Raw genomic sequence first — 18,699 nt, 5'->3', positions numbered from 1 at the left:
CCTGACTTTTTCATGCACCCGCAGACTGAAATACCACGCGAACGAGGGGCGCTCACTCAAAGTGATCTCGCTCATGTTTGCAACCAATCAGGTCGGGCGTGCGCCCTCATGCTGTCCTATAAAATCTGCCCGTGGGGAGAGAACTCTGGGTGGGCGTGGTCAGAGGGAACTGTTATGATCCCAGCTGATGTTACTACTGGACAAGTCAGATCCCCAGGGTGGAACCAGGCTTGATAGATCCTAACTTTTAGTTTTTTGTTTAGATACGTGGAGAGTGGCTACTGAACAGAGTCACAGGAGTCAGCTGTGAACTTTTAACAAAAGAATAAAATATTTATTAAACATGAAAAGATGAACTATATTACATTATTCCTTCACCCACAACTTTACCTTTACAAATATATATAGGTTTGTAAGGATAATACAAGTTACAAAAGCTAATTTATAATCTAATGTTCACAGTAGGTACACAGTCCATGTAAACCAATAGGCGAACTGTGGTCAGACACACCACACTCTGAAACCAAGTGACTAGATGCCACCTCAATCAGATGCTACGGATCCCCCATCAACTTCCCCCAGAGGCTTGTCACACCATGAGCCAACCAGTCTCACTGAACTCACTGTCTTTCACACAAGGGTTTCCAATCTCCACTGTCAAAGAACTTGCTCTGGAATCTTCTCACAAACACTTTCTCTTAGATGCCTTCCTCCAGGGTTTAAACTCTCCTTCCGATGTTCCTCTTGCCTGGATCATCACATGTCTTCAAGCTTTCTTCCACGCAATCTCTCTCTCACTGACGTAGCCATGCCAAAAGTACACTGCTGCTTCACATGCCCATAGTAAAGGCTTATAGACCTTCATCTGTCTCCATGGACCTTCATCTGTCTCCTTGGACCTTCCGCCTTCTCACAAGCTTATATCGCTTTAAATCTGCATCCTGCAGCTTTCCTCCCTTTAAGTTCGAAGCTTGGAGCCCTCTTCTCTGCTCCTTTCTTTCAATTCCACACAACAGAACCCTTTCCAGATTCCTGTCCCTTGACTACACTGCCCTGTTAGAACCTCCCCTGTTCCACTCCCCTGGATTTTGGGGCTATCTTCTTTAGTTTCTGGAACCTGCTCCTGCAGTTCCTTCTCTTGTGTTCAGCCTCTCTGGCAGCTGGCTTCAGCTTTAGTTTGAGACTTGCTATCAGTCCCTCTGCTGTCCAGCCTCTCTGGAATCCTGGCTTCAACACCAGTTTTGGTTTGGGACTTGCTATCTGTCTATCCTATACAGCAACTGCTTCCAACTGAACTCAAACTGCCCTTCTACCTCTGTGGGGCCTCCAGTTGCTAGGCAACAGCACAGTATTTTTCTAACCTTGTTTTAACTTTCATAAACCAACACCCCCCAACCCTTGATAACACAGCTCTCTACTTCAAGGGTCATAAAACTCATTAGAAATGCAGGTATACAAACAGAGTTTTAGACCTGCTGTCTCCAGTCAAAATTGGAACTAGAGCCCAGGTTTCACCTTTTAACCCACAAATAGAAAAAAATATAAATTGAACTTAAGCTTAAAAATATACCTTGTCCCTAACACACCCAAACACACATATAACTTAAACCATTCCTATTTCCCAACAGAATGATCAAGGTTACAGGGGGTAGAGGAAGCCGGTAGGATGGGAGGGTGAGGGGTCCAATGGCCTTGTGTGAAGGGGTGGTGTGGGTCGTTTTTGGGGATTTGGAGGTAGACACGGACTCAGGGGGAGGGTAGGGGTGGTGGCCAGGAGGAGGTTGGGTGGGTCAGTGTGCAGGGGGATTGAATTTTCAGACTAGAAGGGAATATGAACATTCACCTGGACATTATAAAAGGAAAAGGGTTTGGGTTGGAGGGTAACAGTGGGGAGGTCGGAGGTAACGCCGGGGGTGTCAATGGTGATGGGAGATAGGACCTGGGTGACCACGGGAGGGGTAATGGCGCCAGAGTGAAGAAAAAAATCTTACAACCACCGTGCTGGTGAAATGGAAAGTAAGCAGAGCCTTGTGTTGGATGGGCCAAGATGCTGCGTGGGAGTTGGGGCAGTGGCTGGTTGGAGATGCAGGTCATCTCAGCTGGACAACTGAGAGGGAACCCCGGCAGGCAGTGTTGACAATGCTGGGGACTTGGGATATTGAGTTTGAGGGATGAAGGCTTGGGAGAGTGTGGGAGAGTGTGTGAGAGTGTGGGAGAGTGTGAGAGAGTGTGTGAGAGTGTGAGAGAGTGTGTGAGAGTGTGTGAGAGTGTGTGAGAGAGTGTGTGAGAGTGTGAGAGAGTGTGGGAGAGTGTGTGAGAGTGTGGGAGAGTGTGAGAGAGTGTGTGAGAGTGTGGGAGAGTGTGAGAGAGTGTGAGAGAGTGTGTGAGAGTGTGGGAGAGTGTGAGAAGAGTGTGAGAGAGTGTGAGAGAGTGTGTGAGAGTGTGGGAGAGTGTGTGAGTGTGAGAGAGTGTGTGAGAGTGTGAGAGAGTGTGGAAGAGTATGAGAGAGTGTGGGAGAGTTTGTGAGAGTGTGAGAGAGTGTGGGAGAGTATGAGAGAATGTGGGAGAGTTTGTGAGAGTGTGAGAGAGTGTGGGAGAGTATGAGAGAGTGTGGGAGAGTTTGTGAGATTGTGGGAGAGTGTGTGAGAGTGTGGGAGAGTGTGTGAGAGTGTGAGAGAGTGTGGGAGAGTATGAGAGAGTATGAGAGAGTGTGGGAGAGTTTGTGAGAGTGTGGGAGAGTGTGGGAGAGTGTGGGAGAGTGTGAGAGTGTGTGAGAGTGCTTACACATGGCTCACAAAGACCCTGCCACACACGCTTCTCCCTGCAGACTCACTTCAGGTGCAGGGGGTGGGGGGGGTCATTAGCTAAGCCTTAAAAACCACACTGAGAAAGGACAGTGGACATTAGAGATGTCAAAGTGATTATATTTATAGACGTTAGAATTAAGACAATGATTTGCACCCGTGCAACCAGTTGTGGTTACAATTTCTTTACTTTCCATGGCCCACTACTTCTTCCAGGTGCCCCCCCGACATCGGCAGCAGGGCTGGGGGCAGCTTCTGACTTTGATGAGTTTGGTGGCCGTGCCCTTGGAGAGCTGAGGCGTGGACGGTCCCGGATTCCTTTGGCTGTGGACCAGGACCCAGCTGCTCCCTCTGCGGTGACAGAGGATGAGGCTGAAGGGGTCACAGGCAGAGGGGATTCAGAAGGGTCAGGCAACCTCTGAGATTCCCGAGTGAAGGTCCCGGGGTGGGGGGGGGGGTCCAGCTGCTGCTGCTCCTCCCTTTGGGTGCCCGTAGGCCCCGGCCTGACTCCTTGAGGGGAAGGGAACCTTGGTGCCTCACCCACCTCTTGCATTGCCACCGCAGAAGCTCCCTCCTGGTTACTGTGGTGGAGTACAGGTCTGCAGGAGACCCATCTGCCATCCTCCCCATGTCAACCCTGCTGCGTGCACAGGTTGGCACCATTTCATCAGCCAGCAGGCAGACAGCCTCCTCTGACTCACGTGTCACCCTGCTGAGGGCCTCCAACATCTCTGCCTGATGTTCCTCCGCCTACTGCTGACTCTCCACCATGAGCTGGAAGGCCGATTCCAGAGGCCCGTCATTGGACTTGGACCTCACAGTTTTCTCTTCCCCAGCACCCCTCTGAGCGCTGGTGAGCTCGGCTGACCTCCTGCTGCGGACACATGTCTGTGCGGTGACCACCGGATTGTGAGACCCTTCCTAAGCTAGGACTAATACGCACTGAGATGTGTGTCTCTGGGCTGGAGGAGGGCGTGGGTGAACATCTCTCCCCCTTCCCCTCTCTCCTGGCTCCTCTCTGGGCCAGGGCTTCCACTGCGGCCTGACGAGGAGTCCTCATCCTCAGGCCTTGGCCTCTTCCTGGTGACAGCTGTAAGTGAGAGAGGAGAGAGCGAGGGACAGCATGAGCTGCCTCCACATTTGGCCCTCAGGTTTTATATCTGTTGACCTCTGGAGTGGGAAACACTCCCGGTCCCTGCCCCGGATGGGAGAATTCCGCCCTCGGATCTACTTATTGTTAAACTCAGGGACTGCTGCTATCGTCTCCAAGTGTAAATTCCTTGTCATGTCTTCCTTCTTCCTTAACAGAGGTTTTCCACCCACGGTGGTTGACAGGGCCCTCAACCATGTCCGGCCCATCTCCTGCGCATCTGCCCTCACACCACCCTCTCCCTCCCAGAAACATGATAGGATCCCCCTTGTTCTCACTTATCACCCCACCAGCCTCCGCATTCAAAGGATCATCCTCCGCCATTTCCGCCAACTCCAGCATGATGCCACCACCAAACACATCTTCCCTTCACCTCCCCGGCGGCATTCCGCAGGGATCATTCCCTCCGGGACACCCTGGTCCACTCCTCCATCACCCCCTACTTCTCAACCCCCTCCCACGGCACCTTCCCATGCAACCGCAGAAGGTGCAACACCTGCCCCTTTATTTCCCCCCTCCTCACTGTGCAAGGGCCCAAACACTCCTTTCAAGTGAAGCAGCATTTCACTTGCACTTCCCTCAATTTAGTCTACTGCATTCGTTGCTCCCAATGCGGTTTTCTCTACATTGGAGAGACCAAATGCAGACTGGGTGACCGCTTTGCAGAACACCTACGGTCTGTCCGCAAGCATGACCCAGACCTCCCTGTCACTTGCCATTTCAACACTCCACCCTGCTCTCATGTCCACATGTCTGTCCTTGGCTTGCTGCATTGTTCCAGTGAAGCTCAACGAAAACTGGAGGAACAGCACCTCATCTTCTGACTAGGCACTTTACAGGCTTCCGGGCTGAATACTGAGTTCAACAACTTTAGATCATGAACTCTCTCCTCCATCCCCACCCCCTTTCCAATTCCCCCCCCAACCCCCACTTTCTTTCCCAATAATTTATATAGATTTTTCTTTTCCCACCTATTTCCATTATTTTTAAATGTATTTCCATCCATTATTTTATCTCTACCTTTTAGTCTATTTCAATCCCTTCCCCCCACCCCATCCCCACTAGGGCTATCTGTACTTTGCTTGTCCTACTTTCTACCCATAATTAGCACATTCCTTAGATAATATCACCACCTTCAACACCTCTTTGTCCTTTTGTCTGTGACATCTGTTGGCTATCTCCACCTATCACTGGCCCCCTATCCAGCTTTACTTGTCCCACCCCCCCTTAAATCAGCTTATATTTCACCTCTTTTCTATTTTTACTTAGTTCTGTTGAAGAGTCATTCGGACTTGAAATGTTAACTGTGTTCTTCTCCGCAGATGCTGCCAGACCTGCTGAGTTTTTCCAGGAATTTTTGTTTCTGTTTTGTAAATACCTTGCACCTGCTTCCCAGTAAAACAATCGAAGTCTTTCTTTGATCTCTACGAATTTAAACCCAGGTTTACTATCAGGCAGACTGCAAAACAGGTCATGCTGCCAGACCTGCTGAGTTTTTCCAGGTAATTCTGTTTTTGTTTCACATAATCCCCTTCATTTACCCTAAATTTAAAGCTACAGTTCCAAAATATAGTAATCTTATAAACCTCATAATTATAACAAGTCCAGCATCCCGAAATGCTTTATTAACTAAATTAATTGTCTTTTCATCTGAAAATATGTTTGCACAAGTCGCCCTGGTCTCTCTCTTCTTGCACCCTCTTTGAGTGGTACAGTTTAAATGTATATTGTCTCCCCTCATTCTTTCAACCAAATATATCATCTCACACTTCCTTTCTGTTTTTTATCCCTAAGCCAACTTTGTATCCATGTCGCTACCTCTTATCCCAGGGGCTTTAATGTTACTTATGAGCTTAACATGTGGCACTTTAACAAATGCCTTTTGTCAGTCCATTACAGCCATATCAATGCCCACATTCACCATTACAACCATATCACTGCCCTGATTCACCATTACAGCCATATCACTGCCCTGATTCACCATTACAGCCATATCACTGCCCTGATTCACCATTACAACCATATCACTGCCCTGATTCACCATTACAGCCATATCACTGCCCTCATTACCATTACAACCATATCACTGCCCTGATTCACCATTACAGCCATATCACTGCCCTGATTCACCACTACAGCCATATCACTGCCCTGATTCACCATTACAACCATATCACTGCCCTCATTCACCATTACAGCCATATCACTGCCCTCATTCACCATTACACCCATATCACGGCCCTGATTCACCATTACACCCATATCACTGCCCTGATTCACCATTACAGCCATATCACTGCCCTGATTCACCATTACAGCCATATCACTGCCCTGATTCACCATTACAGCCATATCACTGCCCTGATTCACCATTACAGCCATATCACTGCCCTGATTCACCATTACACCCATATCACTGCCCTGATTCACCATTACAGCCATATCACTGCCCTGATTCACCATTACAGCCATATCACTGCCCTGATTCACCATTACAGCCATATCACTGCCCTGATTCACCATTACAGCCATATCACTGCCCTGATTCACCATTACACCCATATCACTGCCCTGATTCACCATTACAGCCATATCACTGCCCTGATTCACCATTACAGCCATATCACTGCCCTGATTCACCATTACAGCCATATCACTGCCCTGATTCACCATTACACCCATATCACTGCCCTGATTCACCATTACAACCATATCACTGCCCTCATTCACCATTACAGCCATATCACTGCCCTGATTCACCATTACAGCCATATCACTGCCCTGATTCACCATTACACCCATATCACTGCCCTCATTCACCATTACAGGCATATCACTGCCCTCATTCACCATTACAGCCATATCACTGCCCTGATTCACCATTACAGCCATATCACTGCCCTGATTCACCATTACAGCCATATCACTGCCCTGATTCACCATTACAACCATATCACTGCCCTGATTCACCATTACAGCCATATCACTGCCCTGATTCACCATTACACCCATATCACTGCCCTGATTCACCATTACAGCCATATCACTGCCCTGATTCACCATTACACCCATATCACTGCCCTGATTCACCATTACAGCCATATCACTGCCCTGATTCACCATTACAGCCATATCACTGCCCTGATTCACCATTACAGCCATATCACTGCCCTCATTCACCATTACAGCCATATCACTGCCCTGATTCACCATTACAGCCATATCACTGCCCTGATTCACCATTACACCCATATCACTGCCCTGATTCACCATTACAGCCATATCACTGCCCTCATTCACCATTACACCCATATCACTGCCCTCATTCACCATTACACCCATATCACTGCCCTCATTCACCATTACACCCATATCACTGCCCTGATTCACCATTACAGCCATATCACTGCCCTGATTCACCATTACAGCCATATCACTGCCCTGATTCACCATTACACCCATATCACTGCCCTGATTCACCATTACACCCATATCACTGCCCTGATTCACCATTACACCCATATCACTGCCCTGATTCACCATTACACCCATATCACTGCCCTGATTCACCATTACACCCATATCACTGCCCTCATTACCATTACAACCATATCACTGCGCTCATTCACCATTACAGCCATATCACTGCCCCAATTCATCCTCATTGTTCCCTGACTAGTGGGGATCCAGTGAGATCCCATATCAGAGTCTGTAAATCCATTCAGACCCACCATCACTTGCAGATGTTTATAATGGAGTTGGCATGATCCCAATAAGCATAGGTCTAGTGAAAGCCCTTCAGTAAAACTCTTAGGTTTAGCCTTGAAATGGAGGCTTTTCATTAGCAGAATGGATATTAATGTACAGCTTACTGTGCAGCCAGAGAAAATCTCACACACTAAGCTGCGAGAGAGGAAGATGGGAAAATGGGGAGAGAGGGGGACGACAACAAACTCAAGGTCACTGAATGAAAAGACGATGCTGGTGAGGTTGCCAGCCTGGGTATGCCTTTGGCGGAGAGCATGATGTGTTAAAACTTCCCTCTCCTTTCGACAGGTGACCAACGCTGAGATGTGCGACGTGTGCGAGGTCTGGACGGCAGATGACCTTTACCCCTGCAGGATCTGCACCCGGGTCTTCCACGATGGCTGTTTGAGTCGCATGGCCTGCCTGAGCCCCAGCAGCATCCAGGAGCTGAAAGAGATGGCCCACACCACGCTGGGCTGGAGCTGCCAATACTGTGTGAGTTCAGGCTTTGTAAAGGTGGAGGACTTGGTGCCTGGAGCCTTGCTGACCCGTGTCAGATGTCAGACTGGCCGTGCCTCAATTTAAAAAAAAAAAATTCTCACCTTGCTCTCAAATCTCTCATGGCCTCACCGTCTCCCCAAATCTTGGCAACTTCCCCTAGACATACTGTCCTCCAGGAACTTCATGTTCCTCCAATTCTGGCCCCTACCTCATTCCCAATTCCCAGCGCTCCACCACAGCCGGATGTGCACTCGGCTGTCTGGGCCCCAAGCTCCGGAATTCTCTCCTTAAACCTCTCTGCCTCTCTCTCCTCCATCCAGGCGCTCCTTAACACCCACCTCTGTCCTAATATCTATTTATGTATTTCGCTTTCAAATTCGGTTAGACCGTGCTCCTGTGAAGTGTCACCTTCAATGATGTCAAAAGTTGTCATAGAAACGTAAGTTGGTGTTAAGATGGATGTGATGAGTCTTTCCAGCAGTTGAGGAGAATGAAGAGATACAGGAAGGGAGGAGACGATTCAGATATTCAATGATTTGTATATCATTCCCAATTATCCAGCTTTTCTCTCTGTACCGGACTCAGTAATCCAGCCAGATCCACCATCACACACAGAAATTATGGAGCTGTCCGTGCCCAATAAAAAAGTGTTGATCTCAGTTCTGAAAATTTAAATATCCCACAAGCCTGACAATAAATTGAAGATTATGACACCTTGTTCTTGATTCCCCAACGGAGGAAATAGTATCTCGGAATCTTCTCTACAGAATGTCCTTGTCACTTTAAACTTCGAATGGGCCGCTCTTAAACATTCTAAACTCAAGTGACTGGAAGCCATTTGGGAGCCTTACTCTGTATCTAACCCCGTGCTGTACCTGCCCTGGGAGTGTTTGATGGGGACGGTGTAGAGGGAGCTTTACTCTGTATCTAACCCCGTGCTGCACCTGTTCTGGGAGTGTTTGATGAGGACAGTGTAGAGGGAGCTTTACTCTGTATCTAACCCCGTGCTGCACCTGTTCTGGGAGTGTTTGATGAGGACAGTGTAGAGGGAGCTTTACTCTGTATCTAACCCCGTGCTGTATCTGTCCTGGGAGTGTTTGATGGGGACAGTGTAGAGGGAGCTTTACTCTGTATCTAACCCCGTGCTGTACCTGTCCTGGGAGTGTTTGATGGGGACAGTGTAGAGGGAGATTTACTCTGTATCTAACACCGTGCTGTACCTGTCCTGGGAGTGTTTGATGGGGACAGTGTAGAAGGAGCTTTACTCTGTATCTAACCCCGTGCTGTACCTGTCCTGGGTGTGTTTGATGGGGACAGTGTAGAAGGAGTTTTACTCTGTATCTAACCTCGTGCTGTACCTGTCCTGGGAGTGTTTGATGGGGACAGTGTAGAAGGAGTTTTACTCTGTATCTAACCCTGTGCTGTACCTGTCCTGGGAGTGTTTGATGAGGACAGTGTAGAGGCAGCTTTACTCTGTATCTAACCCTGTGCTGTACCTGTCCTGGGAGTGTTTGATGAGGACAGGGTAGAGGCAGCTTTACTCTGTATCTAACCCCATGCTGTACCTGTGCTGGGAGTGTTTGATGAGGACAGGGTAGAGGCAGCTTTACTCTGTATCTAACCCCGTGCTGTACCTGTCCTGGGAGTGTTTGATGGGGACAGTGTAGAAGGAGTTTTACTCTGTATCTAACCTCGTGCTGTACCTGTCCTGGGAGTGTTTGATGGAGATAGTGTAGAGGGAGCTTTACTCTGTATCTAACCCTGTGCTGTACCTGTCCTGGGAGTGTTTGATGGGGACAGTGTAGAAGGAGTTTTACTCTGTATCTAACCTCGTGCTGTACCTGGCCTGGGAGTGTTTGATGAGGACAGTGTAGAGGCAGCTTTACTCTGTATCTAACCCTGTGCTGTACCTGTCCTGGGAGTGTTTGATGAGGACAGGGTAGAGGCAGCTTTACTCTGTATCTAACCCCGTGCTGTACCTGTCCTGGGAGTGTTTGATGAGGACAGGGTAGAGGCAGCTTTACTCTGTATCTAACCCCATGCTGTACCTGTGCTGGGAGTGTTTGATGAGGACAGGGTAGAGGCAGCTTTACTCTGTATCTAACCCCGTGCTGTACCTGTCCTGGGAGTGTTTGATGGGGACAGTATAGGGAGAGCTTTACTCTACATTTAGCCCCGTGCTGTAGCTGTCCTGGGAGTGTTTGATGGGGACAGTATAGGGGGAGCTTTACTCTGTATCTAACCCCGTGCTGCACCTGTCCTGGGAGTATTTGATGGGACAGTGTAGAGGGACCTTTACTCTATATCTAACCTTGTGCTGTACCTGTCCTGGGAGTGTTTGATGGGGACAGTGTAGAGTGAGCTTTACTCTGTATCTAACCCTGTGCTGTACCTGTCCTGGGAGTGTTTGATGGGGACAGTGTAGCGGTATCTTTACTCTGTATCTAACCCCATGCTGTACCTGCCCTGGGAGTGTTTGATGGGGATCGTGTAGAGTGAGCTTTACTCTGTATCTAACCCCGAGCTGTACCTGCCCAGCTAAGATCTAGCAGTGGCTCTTCCCTGGGATTAAGGACTCCAGAGATGGAAATCTTGTTAGCCGAGGGGCCATTCAGAGGTCGGCAGCTCTCAGTGCTTGTTGGCGCCAAGGAGGAGTAGTGACTGTTGATGGTATTGCACTGGAGAGCCCTCGGATCAGCTCTGGATCCCACGCCAACAGTTGAGAGTATTGGCAGGAAGGGGGATCATGATTGTGCGGGGAGGCAGAAAGGATAGCGGGTGTTGGTCATCTGTGCGTCCCCCGTTACTGACACTGGTCCTTTGATCAGGCACTGAGTGCCTGATAGCGAGCGACAACACCCTCCCTCCCACAGGAGCCCAAAGCAACTTCCCCAAGGGTTTTCTATTTGGGGTCCCTGTGTGGTAACAGCAACCTCCCCATCCCACTGCTGAATTAATACTAGCAGCGGTGAGATGAGGGCATTAAATCAGCGTTAATTGCCCATTTAAGGGCCTCAGCTTTCCCAGCCTAGACTTAGTTTTAGCAGAGGCGGGAAAATGATGGGGTGCCCAGATGCCACCCTCCCACCCAGAAAAACCTTCCCCCCCCCAACAAAACACACCTTGGGGGAAGGACATTAAATTGTGCCCAGTGAGGTCTACTGTTTGTGCATTGGGAGGCTTTATCAGACAGGGTAATGATCTGTCACTCCCTGGCAATGAGTCCTGTTTTGTTTAACCTACTGAAATCATCCTACCCGGTCATGTAAAAGTCATCGCCTCCCTTCCCATGCATTAACTCCCATTACCGCAGACTCCCCGGCATCAGTGAACATTGCACATTAAGCTGCAGTTGTCTGAGTCCATCAGACTCAAGGTAATCACTGCATTTAAACAGCTCCTGCTCCTTATAAATTGGTAGTGAGAGCAGCTGTTAGAGAAATGGACTGCTCGAGGAGGAGAATTTAAGGAATCACTTCACAAGTCAAATGGAACATAAACAGCAGGGAACCACATTATACATTCCCGTATCCCACAGATACTAATCACATTTCCGTATCTTATAGAATGTGAGTATTGTGTACAGTACTGGTTTCCTTATTTAAGGAAAGATGTAAATGCGTTGGAAGCAGTTCAGAAAGGTTTACCAGACTAATAGTGTTAAAAGCAAAAAACTGCGGATGCTGGAAATTCAAAACTAAAATAAAAATAGCTGGAAAAACTCAGCAGGTCTGGCAGCATCTGCGGTGAGGAACACAGTTAACGTTTCGAGTCCGTATGACTCTTCAAGAGAACCAGGTGTGGTCTTATGAGGAAGGGTTGGACAGGTTAGGCTTGTATCCACTGGAGTTTAGAAGAGTGAGAGGCGACTTAATTGAAACATGTAAGATCCTGAGGGGTCTTGACAGGGTGGGTGTGGAGAAGATGATTCCTCTTGTGGGAGAATCTAGAACTAGGGGTCACTGTTTAAAAATAAGGGGTCGCCTATTTAAGACAGAGATGGGGAGAAACATTTTCTCTCAGAGGGTAGTGAGTCTTTGGAACTCTCTTCCTCAAAAGGCAGTGGTAGCAGAGTCTTCAAATATTTTTATGGCGGAGATGGAGAGATTCTTGATAAACGAGAGGGTGAAAGGTTATTGGGGGTAGGCAGGAATGTGGAGTTGAAGTTACAATCAGATCAGCCATGATCGTATTGAATGGTGGAGCAGGCTCCAGGGGCTGAGTGGCCTACTCCTGCTCCTGATTTGTATGTTCGTATGTAAATTCCCATATCCTACAGATATTGATCACATTCCATATCCTACAGATATTTATCATCTTCCTACATCCGACAGATATTATTAACCTTTCTCTATCTAACAGACATTGATCAAATTCCATAAGTCCATAAGACATAGGAGCAGAAATTAGGCCATTCGGCCCATCGAGTCTGCTCCGCCATTCAATCATGGCTGATAAGTTTCTCAACCCCATTCTCCCGCCTTCTCCCTGTAACCTTTGATCCCCTTACCAATCAAGAACCTATCTATCTCCGTCTTAAATACACTCAATGCCCTGGCCTCCACAGCCTTCTGTGGCAATGAATTCCATAGATTCACCACTCTCTGGCTAAAGAAGTTCCTCCTCATCTCTGTTCTAAAAGGTCTTCCCTTTACTCTGAGGCTGTGCCCTTGGGTCCTAGTCTCTCCTACTAATGGAAACATCTTCCCCACGTCCACTCTGTCCAGGCCTTTCAGTATTCTGTAAGTTTCAATCAGATCCCCCCTCATCCTTCTGAACTCCATCGAGTATAGACCCAGAGTCCTCAAAGGTTCCTCATATGTTAAGCCTTTCATTCCTGGGATCATTCTCATGAACCTCCTCTGGACCCTCTCCAGGGCCAGCGCATCCCATATCCAACAGATTTTTTTAAAAATTAATTTTTTCAGGCAGTGGGCTTCGCAGGCTGGGCCAGCATTTAATGCCCATACCTAATTGCCCTTAAGAAGGTGGTGGTGAGCTGCCTTCTTGAACCGCTGCAGTCCATGTGGTGTAGGTACACCCACAGTGCTGTTAGGAAGGGAGTTCCAGGATTTTGACCCAGCGACAGTGAAGGAACGGTGATATATTTCTAAGTCAGGATGGTGAGTGACTTGGAGGGGAACTTCCAGGTGGTGGTGTTCCCATGTGTCTGCTGCCCTTGTCCTTCTAGATGGTAGTGGTTGTGGGTTTGGAAGGTGCTGTCCCAGGAACCTTGGTAAGTGTCTGTGGTGCATCTTGTAGATGGTACACATTGCTGCTACTGTGTCTCTGGTGGAGGGAGTGAATGTTTGTGGATGGGGTGCCAATAAAGCAGGCTGCTTTGGCCTAGATGGTGTCAAGCTTCTTGAGTGTTGTTGGAGCTGCACTCATCCAGGCAAGTGGAGAGTATTCCATCACACTCCTGACTTGTGCCTTGTAGATGGTGGACAAGCATCGGGGAGTCAGGAGGTGAGTTACTTGCCACAGGATTCCTAGCCTCTGACCTGCTCTTGTAGCCCTGTATTTATATAGCTAATCCAGTTCAGTTTCTGGTCAATTTTCACCCGCAGGATGTTGATAGTGGAGAATTCAGTGATGGTAATGCCACCGAATGTCAAGGGGCAATGGTTAGATTCTCTTGTGTCGGAGATGGTCGTTGCCTGACACTTGTGTGGTATGAATGTTACTTGCCACTTGTCAGCTCAAGTCTGGATATTGTCCAGGTTTTACTGCATTTGGATATAGACTGCTTGAGCAGTCAGGAACGGTGCTGAACATTGTGCAATCATCAGCAAACATCCCTACTTCTGACCTTGTGATGAAAGGAAGGTCATTGATGTAGATGGCTGGGCCAAGGACACTACCCTGAGGAACTCCTACAGTGATGTCCTGGAACTGAGATGATAGAACCCCAACAACCATAACCATCTTCCTTTGTACTAAGTATGACTCCAGCCAATGGTGAGTTTTTTCCCTGATTCCTATTGACTCCAGTTTTGCTGGGGTTCCTTGATGCCACACTTGGTCAAATGTGGCCTTATTGTTAAGGTGTTATGGTGTGGCAGATGATTTGTGCCAAGTGGACCAAGTCCTGGTGGGAAACTTGGTCACACTATCACAACGGTTTTGCAATTTATATTTATTATAAGAAGGTTTGTGCACTGAATTCAGAAGTGATAAGTCCACCAAGTTTCTAAAAATTAATTTAAAATATTTATTAACAAAATAAAAGATTTTAAGCACATACGTAAGACTAAAATTACTTGCTACTATAACAACTCCTACTTAACCTGACCCCCAGTTACACCCACTTTAAGGCAACAGTGCAGATTAGATTTTGGATTTAAAACAGAATCAGCAAATTAAAACAATACCCATTTGGCAATGGAATTCCAAATGGCTTTCCCCCAACTTCAGTTTCATTATAGAGCAGATTTATGCACAACTGGCTAGAAGCTTCATTTAGGCCATTTCACATATTCCTGTTAGATCTCACATGACCTTCTCTCACATGGCCTTTCATTCTCCTTTAAAGATGTTTCTCTTTTTTTAATATGTAAATTCCATTGTTCCATATGTCTTTGAAACTGTATCTCCCTCATAATATAAACACATTCATGTTGCCAATATTATCACTAACCTTTGGGGAAAAAAAATACATTCCTTATTCTTGTTTATCTCGCTAGTTGTAAACAGACTGTTTCCCTTTGAAATACAAATATCCCTTCATTTATCTAAAAATGCAAATTCCCTTCACACCTTACATGCTAAGCCTGTATCCGTGTTTACTCATTAGCATGTCAAGCACCTAGCTTCTTTTGATGATTTCAAGCTTGCAGTTACTTGACTCCAAATGTAATTAAATCACAAAAGATAGACCCAACTATATTTACCTCCAGAGACCTACTTCACAATAAACCAGAAAAATACAATGAAAATTATTATACTTTCTTCACAAAAGTCAGTGACTCTCACCTCACTACTGGAGTCCAGCTCTTTTGTCCATGTTTGAACCAAGGCTGTAATGAGATCAGGAGCTGAGTGACCCTGACAGAGCCCAGAGAGTCAGTGAACAGGTTATTTCTCAGCAAGCGTGCTGATGTGGTGAGGGAACAAACAAGGGGGAAAAACATACTTAACCTCATCCTCGACTGCTGCAGATGCATCTGTCCATGACAGTATCGATAGGAGTGACCCCTGCACAGTCGTTGTGGAGATGAAGTCCTGCCTTCACATTGAGAATACCCTCCATCATGTTGTGTGGCACTACCACCGTGCTAAATGGGATAGATTTCAAGCAGATCTAGTAACTCAAGACTGGGCATCCATAAGGCGCTGTGGGCCATCAGCAGCAACAGAATTGTCCTCGAATACAATCTGTAACCTCATGGCCCAGCATATCCCCCACTCTACCATTACCATCAAGCCAAGGGATCAACCCTGGTTCAATGAAGAGTGCAGGAGGACATGCCAGGAGCAGCACCAGGCACACCTAAAAATGAGGTGTCAACCTGGTGAAGCTATAACACAGAACTACTTGCATGCCAAACAGCATAAGCAGCAAGTGATAGACAAGGCTAAGCAATCCCACAACCAATGGATCAGATCTGCAGTCCTGTCACAACCAGTCGTGAATGGTAATGGACAATTAAACAACTCACTGGAGGAGGAGGGTCCATAAATATCCCCATCCTCAATGATGGAGGAGCCTAGCACATCAGTGCAAAAGATAAGGCTGAAGCATTTGCTACAATCTTCAGCCAGAAGTGCTGAGTGGGTGATCCGGAGGTCTCCAGCATCACAGATGCCAGTCTTCAGCCAATTTGATTCACTTCATGTGATATCAAGAAGTGGCTGAAGGCACTAGATACTGGAAGGCTATGGGCCCTGACAATATTCCGGCAATTGTACTGAAGCCTTGTGCTCCAGAAACTGCCATGCCCCTAACCAAGCTGTTTTAGTACAGCTACAACACTGGCATCTACCCAGCTATGTGAACGATTGTCCAGGTATATCTTATATGTAAAAAGCAGGACAAATCCAACCCGGCCAATTTCCGCGCCATTAGTCTACTCTTGATCAAGTAATGGAAGGGGTCATCAACAGTGCTATCAAGCAGCAATTGCTTGGTGTTAAACATTGTGCAATCATCAGTGAACATCCCCACTTCTGACCATATGATGGAAAGAAGGTCATTGATGAAGCAGCTGAAGATGGTTGGGCCAAGGACACAACCCTGAGGAACTCCTGCAGTGATGTCCTGGAGCTGAGATGACTGACCTCCAACAACCACAACCATTTTCCTTTGTGCTAGTTATGACTCCAACCAGCGGAGATCTTTTCTCCTGATTCCCATTGACCCAAGTTTTGCTAGGGCTCCTTGATGCCACACTTGGTCAAATGCTGCCTTGATGTCAAGGGCAGTCACTCTCACCTCACCCCTTGACTTCATCTCTTTTGTCCATGTTTGAACCAAGGCTGTATTGAGGTCAGGAGCTGAGTGACCCTGGCGGAACCCGAACTGAGTGTCAGTGAGCAGGTTATTGTTAAGCAAGTGCTGCTTGATAGCACTATTGATGTCCCCTTCGATCACTTTACTAATGATTGAGAGTCAACTGATGGGACGGGAAGTGGCCAGATTGGATTTGTCCTGCTTTTTGTGTATAGGACATACCTGAGCAATTTTCCACATAGCTGGGTAGATACCAGTGTTGTAGCTGTACTGGAACAGCTTGGCTAGGTGCGTGGCAAATTCTGGTGCACAAGTTTTCAATACTATTGCTGGAATATTGTCGGGTTCCATTGCCTTTGATGTGTACAGTGCCTTCAGCCATTTCTTGATATCATGTGGAGTGAATCGTATTGGCTGAAGGCTGCCATCTGTGATGCTGGGGACCTCCGGAGGAGGCTGAGATGGATCATCCACTTGGCACTTCTGGCTGCAGATTGTTGCAAATGCTTCAGCCTTGTCTTTTGCACTGATGTGCTGGGCTCCCCCATCATTGAAGATGGGAATATTTGTGGATCCTGAGCCTGTGAACATCTACAAGATGCACTGCAGGAACTCACCAAGGCTCCTTAGGCAGCACATTCCAAACCCATAACCACTACCATCTAGTAGGACAAGGGCAGCAGATACATGTGAACACCACCACCTGCAAGTTCCTCTCTGAGCCACTTACCATCGTTACTTGGAAATATATCGCCAAACCTTGGGCTCATAGTGTGGCACATTTGCGTGTACTGGAAGCTACACATATTAATACACAGGCCCCATTCTTTGCAGGCAGAAAGAACATGTAAGCACATTGCACCAGTATCAGCTAAACAAACTAAGTGATAGCCATTTGCTGACTCATTCCTCAGGGCATTGTCTTGACCAATCAGGATGGAGTTGCCTTGTTTAAATTTCAAACAATGTTTGGCAGTTAATTGTCAGTCACCATCAAGGGTGTATTCTCCATGGCAATGCCACATGGCAAACAAACAGCACTCTCTTCACATGCAGTATAAATTGTTGTTTCCCCTTATATGGGTGTTCTTGCGAAGTGTCCTGATGAGTGCAAGATGAAAAGCTTTGTCATGTCTCTTTTTTCAGCAATACTCATTTTTGCGCTACCAAGCCACTATTTGTTTACTTTATGTTGATGGATAGACTGTAATCTGCAGTGCTAGAGTCCCTCACCTTGACAGAACAAGGATCTGCCCAAATCAGTGTCCATTTTCACATTACTCACAGTTCACTTGCCTTCTCATTTGAATTAGATTTAAAGAATGATACTGTAAAGAAGGTACCATTCAGCCCATCATGCCCATGTAAGCCCTATGGTAGAGTTATTCAATGAATGCCATCTCTATGCTCTTTCTCCTTGCCCTGTAATTTGTTTCCTTAAAATATTTATCCATATCTCTATTGGATATTATCATTGAATCTGCTTCCAGACGGCACATTCCAAGTCACATCGATTCACTGTTTAAAAAGAAAATGTTTCCTCTTATTGCCTGTGGTTCTCTTGGGCAATCAGCTCAATGTCATGTCATCTATTACCTTCTGCCAGTGGAAACGGTTTCTCCTTACCTGCTCTACCGAAACCATTTGTGATTTTGAACGCGTCTCTCAAATCTCCTCTTAACCTTCGCTGCTTCAAGGAGAACAACCCAAACTTCTCCTGTTTCTCTACATCAATGTCATCCCTCATCTCTGCTGCCCTTCTAGTGAATCCATTCTGCAGCTCCTCCAAGAGCTTGGCAGCCTTCCTAAAGTGTAGTGCCCTGAATTTCACACAATACTCCAGCTGAGGACTAAATAGTGATTTATAAAAGTTTAACACCATCTCTTTCCTTCCGTTCTTTTATTCCTCTGTCCGTAAAATCAAGGCTCCCACAACAGCCTTCTCAGCTTCTCCTTCAAAGATTTGTCCACCAACAGCTCCAGGTGTCTCTGCAGCACCTCCATTCAAATTGTACTATTAAGTTTAGTTTATATTGGCTCTCCTC

General features: G+C 47.1%; 1 protein-coding gene across 1 annotated transcript in view; it reads left to right on the top strand.

Moving 5' to 3' along the window:
• phf24 (PHD finger protein 24) overlaps nucleotides 1-18,699 on the top strand; it is a 124,830-nt gene that overhangs the window by 29,494 nt on the left and 76,637 nt on the right. The window contains exon 2 of the mRNA XM_041185366.1: nucleotides 8,011-8,196. Within this exon, the coding sequence (XP_041041300.1) occupies nucleotides 8,011-8,196 (186 nt within the window). The remainder of the gene's footprint in view (nucleotides 1-8,010; nucleotides 8,197-18,699) is intronic.

Source organism: Carcharodon carcharias, chromosome 4 (genome assembly GCF_017639515.1).
Source record: "Carcharodon carcharias isolate sCarCar2 chromosome 4, sCarCar2.pri, whole genome shotgun sequence".
NCBI classification, from domain to species: Eukaryota; Metazoa; Chordata; class Chondrichthyes; order Lamniformes; family Lamnidae; genus Carcharodon; species Carcharodon carcharias.
This window is presented reverse-complemented; position numbering and strand designations above follow the sequence as displayed.